Source organism: Nanorana parkeri, unplaced genomic scaffold (genome assembly GCF_000935625.1).
Source record: "Nanorana parkeri isolate BGI_ZX_2015 unplaced genomic scaffold, ASM93562v1 scaffold114, whole genome shotgun sequence".
Lineage (NCBI taxonomy): Eukaryota > Metazoa > Chordata > Amphibia > Anura > Dicroglossidae > Nanorana > Nanorana parkeri.
Window position 1 is genome coordinate 4,557 of NW_017306382.1, and position 7,488 is coordinate 12,044.

Sequence of the window (7,488 nt, forward strand, 5' to 3'; positions counted from 1 at the left end):
GTCGGGGCCCGTCTAACCGCCTAACTCGCCTAATTACAGAGCTCTGTTGTTTCCCTTCTCTTTGCTGCTCTTCCTTTTAAATCTGTATCTGTTCTCATGCTGTGGGAGAACTTCCCTTTGCAGCAGACTGCCTTGTCTCTGGAATGGATACATGGTGTCTGTGTGCAGGTTCACAACCTGAGCCAGCACTACAGGAAGAGGCACTCAGCTGCAAAGGGAAGTTCTCCCACAACATGAGAAGAGATACAGATTTAAAAGGAAGAGGAGCAAAGAGAAGGGAAACTACCATGGATTACAGTAAGGCACACATTACAGTATTGTTTTATGTTAAAAAATCTGAGGGTTTAATGTCACTTTAATGTCAGCTTCAGTTTTCTGCAGAAGCAGCTGGTCCCCTGAGCACTGGTCCTGATATCCTGTTTAAGGGTGGCTGCTTTCCCTGCAGGGCCCTATGGACCCACCCTTGTGTATGTTAATAAGCTGTGTGTGTCTCCGCAAGGAATTCCAATCCCTGCTCCTCCCTTCTCAAAGCTAGTAGATTAAAGGCTGCTGGAGACTGCTTTGTCCCTTGTGATCTTGGAAGCCATGCTGAGAGAGCTGAAGCTGTTTGGAAACATGATGACTGTAAGTGTTTGGGCAAAAATATAAAGAAATACTTTGCTGGACAATGTATATTTGTTCAATCTGGATTCATTATTAAAAGTTTGAGAGTTTAATACTACTTTATCCCCTTTGCGACCAATGATGGGATTATCCCGTCACCATCATTCAGTACGTTAATGAGCGGTGCTGGGATAATCCCATCATGCAGTACAATCAGCGCTGGTCCATGAACGGACCAGCAGCTCATTGAATTACTGCTGTTGATGGGTCCCTCGGGGTCCGAGGCAGACCCCCAACAGCAGATTAGGTGGTCACAGAGCTGATCGCTGTGATCGCAGAGTTGCACAGCTGGTGTTCTATCAAAGATTGTGACTGGGTTGGAATGTGTGACTGGTCAGACATTCTTAAAGCATGTGACCGGCAAAAGGTGTAGAATTCAAAGCTTTCTCAGCTGTTCCAGGGCAGATCGGCATCACAGTTGGTATGTGCAGGAGAACCGATCTGCCCTGGAACAGCTGATCGGTCCTGAAATGTCCCTTCTCCTGCACATACCAACTGTGATGCCGATCTGCCCTGGAACAGCTAAGAAAGTGTTGAATTCTACACCTTTTGCCGGTCACATATTTTAACCCCGGACAAAATGGGCGTTATAACGTTAGAATGTCTGACCACGTCACCGGTCACACATTCTAATGCAGTCACAAACTTTGATAGAACACCGGCAGTTGTGTGCAGCTGGAGCCGGCTGTGTGTTTACAAACTGATACAAAGTATTTCTGTGGAGAATGCTGTATTCTACAAAGAGATACTAAGTATCAAAGCTCCTGTAAATAATTTAAAAAATAACCCCTTTGTGCCCCCTAGTTTAAGGGGGGAAAATTAAATAAAAAAAATATGTTTTTCAAATAAAAAAATAAATAAAAAAGTTTTAGAAATGTAAAACACGTAGCAAAAAATGACAAAATTGCTCCGGTCCCCAGAAACTAAAACAATTTCTGAAGCTGTGTCACTAAGGGGTTAAATATTTCTCTCATTAAGCCCGACTGACTGAACTGTTCAGGGAAATATGGCCACACGTGGTGACTTTCAACGGTATGCAACGGAAAGCTGTGACTAAGATGGTTTCCGTCAAGAGTCAGCGGGAAGTTGTCTCACTCTAAGCGCACATTATCCTCTTTGATATCTGGGGCCCATCAGTCTGGTGAGTGACGTCTTTCAGTTTCAGGTGGAGGTCACTTTCCAGGTCTACCTACACAGAGGTGAGTACAAATCACCTTGAACCCGTGATTTCTTTCTCTGTGTCCCAGCGGGGAGGAGAGAAAGTGACAGCCGGCCAAGCGCTGCGTGACGAGATCGCTGTGAGCGGCCGGTGTCTCTCCTCTCACACCGCTCGGCCGCCTACGGTTTTTAAATTTCTATTTCGGTGCACCTCTACTAATATAGGTATTGGTGCCAATACCGAGTATTTGGGCAAGTACTCGCCCAAATGCTCCTGATGCTTAGCCCAATACTGGAACTTCCCCAATCAGAAAGACAGGAGCCATGTAATGACTCGTCGCCCAGCTTCCTGATTGGTTGGAAATTAGGGCCAATCAGGGAGCCAGGAGGTGAGTATTTTCCAGCCCCCTGGCTTCCAGATCGGCCAGAAAGCCTCCTCCATGCTTCCTCATCACCTGGTGACACGGGGTCATGGAGACAGCTTCCTAACTCACCACCTGGCTTCCTTAATGGGACTTCTAGTATTGGTATTCGGTATCGGCAAGTACCGGGAAAAAAAATCGATACTCACTCCATGGCTCCGAGCACCAACAATCATCCCGCGTTCACAGGCTGTTAAATCGCGTTGTTTACCCGTATCTTCAGAAAACATCACTTCTACTGTCGTGGTAAACAACCTGCTTCCCTATTTATAATGGTCTGGCCCTCTAGCAACTTCAGCCCGAAATTATAGCTAATTATAGCTAATCTGCCTACAAACGTCAGGTGGTCATAATAAACTGGCCACTCAGTGTAATCTGAGAGTTTTGTCGCAATAAGCAACTCAGTGGCGTCACAAGAGGGGTGCGACCCGGGTGACACCAAAATGACTGACAGGGGATTTGGTGTCACCCCCTCTGAAAAGTCGGGCATTTGGTCATAAATAATGATTGAGGACAATGTTGCAGTACTTTCAGTGCATTCAGTGAACCTGCAGACATATTTTCCCGGAGTTCCTCTTCAACATGTCACGTGTCTGCGGCCCATCTCAATAAAGCTACGAGGGATTGTGAAATGTACGAGCAGGAGGGCTCAGTGGTTGTGGTCAGTGAGTTGGTGGTGAGTGTGCAGATTTTCTGCTTCTCAATGGATATAAGTCAGAAGAAGAGGAAGAGGACGGATGTCAGTTTGTAGTTGCAGTTGTCATGAGTTGGTTTGATTTGGGAAGTTGAAGTTCTTTGGATTCCAAAAGTGAAAACTCAGCGACAACAAAAAAACGGAACTTCCTGTGTGCTCACCACTAGAGGAACAAGTAAGTTCCAGACTATACAAGGAACAAAATGTCAGATGAAGTGACCTCCTGATTGTGATCTGCAGTCCAACATCTTCTGATGATCACAAAGAACTCCCAGTTGGTCAGGACGTATATGAAACCACACCATGCTCGCTTCCTCTCTATCTCTGATTGACACTACACCAGTCAGTTGAGGTAGACCAGTACACTATGACTGGTACACTACGACTGGTACACTACAACTAGTTGTTGTACACTACAACCTGATTGGCCGGGAAGCTGGATCCTTGCTGTTTGGCCGGCTCGATGCTGGAGCATGGAGCCGGCTTCCCAGGCAGTCAGCATGGAGCCAGCCAAACAGCATGGAGCCGGGCCTGTGACCTCTTGGCTTCCTGCTTGGCCGGGAAGCCGGCTCCATGCTGATTGGCTGGAAAGCCAGCATCCCGGAGATTGTCTGGGAAGCCGTCTCCATGCTATTGGAAGTACTGGTACTCAGTATCGACGAGGGGGTGTTTATCAAAACTGGAGCAGACAAGAATCTGGAGCAGTTGCCCATGGCAACCAATCAGCGTGAATGGGCCTCCACACCCACTTCCTTGTATGAGTGTCACAGGGACAGGAAGTGGTTAAAAATCTCTCCAATAGGGTCACAGACAAGAAAAAAACTGTAAAAAATGGTAACTCTTCCTCATTCCTCCATCAAAGTGGACATTTGTTGACTGAATCTGTATGTAAGGCCATCCAGTCATGTCTACAAGACACTCCACAGCCTGTCTGTGTATGCATATGCTGTACTGCAACCTAAATTAGTGAATAATATAATAATAATTAAACATGTGTTATTTTAATTTGTTATTTATGTGAATATATCTTTATTATCATTTAATCACGTTTCATGTTCTGGGCTCAGACAACACAGCCGTACACACTGGCCGAGCCGCCTACACAGTACACACAGCTAAGTCCCGCCCCGTGTGCTTCCCATAAGTCCCGCCCCTGCTCGTACATGCCCAGATGCTATCACCCAGAGCACATGACTTCTCCCCACGTGAGCCGCCCCGCTGGGTCATGTGATCACTATTTAACCCACTGCTGCCCGGCGCTCCCTTTCACACTGTCAGGACTCAGGATGGAGAAGGTGTGCTCGGTGTTGCTGTTTGCGCTCTTGGTTACATGGAGCCGGCCTGTCGCCGCCGACACCCCGGCCAACTGCTCCTTCCCGGACCTGAATAATATAATAATAATTAAACATGTGTTATTTTAATTTGTTATTTATGTGAATATATCTTTATTATCATTTAATCACGTTTCATGTTCTGGGCTCAGACAACACAGCCGTACACACTGGCCGAGCCACCTACACAGTACACACAGCTAAGTCCCGCCCCGTGGGCTTCCCATAAGTCCCGCCCCGTGTGCTTCCCATAAGTCCCGCCCCTGCTCGTACATGCCCAGATGCTATCACCCAGAGCACATGACTTCTCCCCACGTGAGCCGCCCCGCTGGGTCATGTGATCACTATTTAACCCACTGCTGCCCGGCGCTCCCTTTCACACTGTCAGGACTCAGGATGGAGAAGGTGTGCTCGGTGTTGCTGTTTGCGCTCTTGGTTACATGGAGCCGGCCTGTCGCCGCCGACACCCCGGCCAACTGCTCCTTCACGGACCTGAAGGGCACCTGGGAGTTCAGTGTGAGCCCCAGCAAAGGAGGAGTGCGCACCAGAGACATCGACTGCTCCCAGCTGGGTGAGGGGCCCTTCATTAACTTTACTGCTGAGATAACCTGGGTTACAGGAGCCTGTGAAGGGGGGTGTATATGGTAGAATGCAAACGCTCTGAGGGCCAGCCTGTTAGCCTGTTTAAAAGTTGCTTTACGTCCCTTACGGGGGAGGTGCTGCTTGCTGTATGTCAGTGCAAAGTCCTCTGAGGTGTGTAGACCTGTGAGGACAGAAAAATGGAAACCACCACCCTTATGGAGCTTCTTTATGCAACATGCTGACTGCCAGTGTCTGAGTTGCTGGTCAAGAGCAAGCATGTAGCCAGTGAAGTCATAGCTCCTGATTCTGCATGCTTGTTCCAGGTCCTTGCTATAGATATTCAGGGTGTCAGAATAGCACAGGAAGTCCTGTCACCTTGCTGATTGTAATGGCCGCTGAGCTGCACCACATACCCCCGGTACAGAGACCGATCAGCAAACGTCTTTGTGTCTGCCCGTCCTCTTTACACTTGTCGTTTGCTTTGTGATAGGCTGTGCGGGCCGGTGTGATGTCACTTTTGGCATCTCCGTTGTAAGTTGTGCAACCTTCACTTCCCAGATTGGGGAAAGTCCCATTGACTCTGCAAGTGGCTTACAAAGGATTCTGGGTAATACATGGTCACAGCTCGTCGCTGCATCCTCTGGATGTTGTTCTCCTTGCTCTGTGGGGATCAGTGAGGAGCTGTTCACCTTCCATTGTGGAAGTCCCATAACCCGTGTCTCTGCTTTTACAGCCAAATTATAATCCCTCCCACTTTATATTTGTTACGTGTCCCCAGTGACATCGCACAACGTAAAGTGACCCCAATTTACAGAGTTACATAAAAATACCTTCAGGTACCTCAACTATTACCGACAATGTATCTTATTTGTGTATCACTCGGCTGTAGATCCTCCAATCATCTCTGAATTGGTGCCGACACTGTCCTTCCTTCTGGAGGGGGACTACTTTTGTTCCCCATGCTCCCTGTGTGTGTTGTAAAGTAGTCACCGCTCCAAGCTCATTCCTGTGATGGACTACAATCTCAGTACAAATTGGTAAACTAAACATGAGACTGTAGTCCATCACAGGAGTGAGCTTGGAGCGGTGACTACTTTACAACACACAGGGACCATGGGGGAACAAAAGTATCCACCCTGCAGAAGGAAGGACAGTGTCATCACCAATTCAGAGATGATTTGAGGATCTACAGCCGCCTGATACACAAATAAGATACATTGTTGGTAATTGTTGAGGTACCTGAAGGTATTCTTAAAGGAGAACTATGGGGTTAGCGCTTTTCCCCATAGTTCTCCTTAAGCCAGGGGGGAATCCAGCCCCTCCCCTCCCCTGTCACGGCAGAGAGCCGTGACAGGATCGAGAAGTGAGCGAACGCCGGTATGTGTTCGCTCACCTCCCGATCTACAGAGCTGACCTGTGACAGTCTCATTGTCACAGGTCGGCTAGAACTATGAGGTGAGTGAAAGCACTCACCTCATAGTTCTCCTTTAAGATTTAGGCCTCATGTACACTAGCCTGCATGTAAGAAGTCAGTAGAAACAGCTTTATGCGTCCCAGAACACTTTTTCTGCGCTGGGCTTAGTTGGGTTCACATGCATTTACATGCATTTTGATGCATAAAACTGGGCTGGTCGGACCCGGAACACAGAAATGCATATTTTGGGTAAACTGACCTAGGCTGAAGGCACCTGGATGCTGCTGGACTCGGGGTTTGCGTTCAGTCATAAACATGCATTACATGAGTCCAGAAGCATTTAGAAACGAGTTGCACCTGAACTCAGCGTTTTGGTACGCAGTGTGCATGAGGCCTTAGCTGCTGAGCTTAGTGTCCCTTTTTAAAAGAGAACTACGGGGTAACCTTTTTATCCCATTGTTCTCTTTAGGGCCACGGGAGGTTACATACTAACCTCCTCCCGTGACCCAAAGCTCAGTATATAGTGAGCTATTGCCCGCTATATACGGAGAGCGCCGCAGCCGGGACGGATCCTGACAATATTGTTGAGATCCGCCCAGCTGCGTGAGTGACAGCGAGCTCTGCCTATCTAGAGGCAAAGCCAGCTGTGCACGCCTCCTTCCCAGTCCATTACGTCACTCTCAGCGCTGGAGGATCTGATGGGGGAATCCCTGCGCGGAGCGGTGACTGACAGTGAGCGAGCGCCGGTATGTGTTCGCTCACTTCCCGATCTATAGAGCTGACCTGTGACAGTCTCATTGCCACATGTCAGCTCTATCTATGGGGATGAGTGTAAACCACTCACCTCATAGTTCTCGAAGTTTGTTTCAAACCCTGATGGAAGGGGGGAGTGCTGTTGCTTCTGAAATGAGTTGGTGGTTTATCCTTTGTGATTGAATAATTACAACAGTCTCTTAGGATTGTTTTTAAATCTTTTTGGTCTGGTGCTCAGTCATTATATGTCTTCATCTCCCAAAGTTGGGCAGGAAATTGGTGGAGGTTTCCCCAGCAAGTAAAAACCTGACTGGAGTTGTAAACCATCCACATCCCATCCAAAATGAAAGTTTTTGTCTGGTGTTCCCCTTTAAAGGCTCTGGCGGGCGTTGTAGTGTGACCGGGGGCTCTGGCGGGCGTTGTAGTGTGACCGGGGGCTCTGGCGGGCGTTGTAGTGTGACCGGGGGCTCT

The 7,488-nt window shown here is 48.2% G+C and overlaps 1 protein-coding gene across 1 annotated transcript in view; it reads left to right on the plus strand.

The window, feature by feature from the left end:
* The first annotated feature begins 4,631 nt into the window (after nt 1-4,631).
* The window catches only part of CTSC (cathepsin C), a 19,053-nt gene continuing 16,196 nt past the window's right edge, over nt 4,632-7,488 (plus strand). Inside the window, exon 1 of the mRNA XM_018553247.1 lies at nt 4,632-4,839. Coding sequence (XP_018408749.1) covers nt 4,665-4,839 — 175 coding nt within the window. The 5' untranslated portion in view covers nt 4,632-4,664. The remainder of the gene's footprint in view (nt 4,840-7,488) is intronic.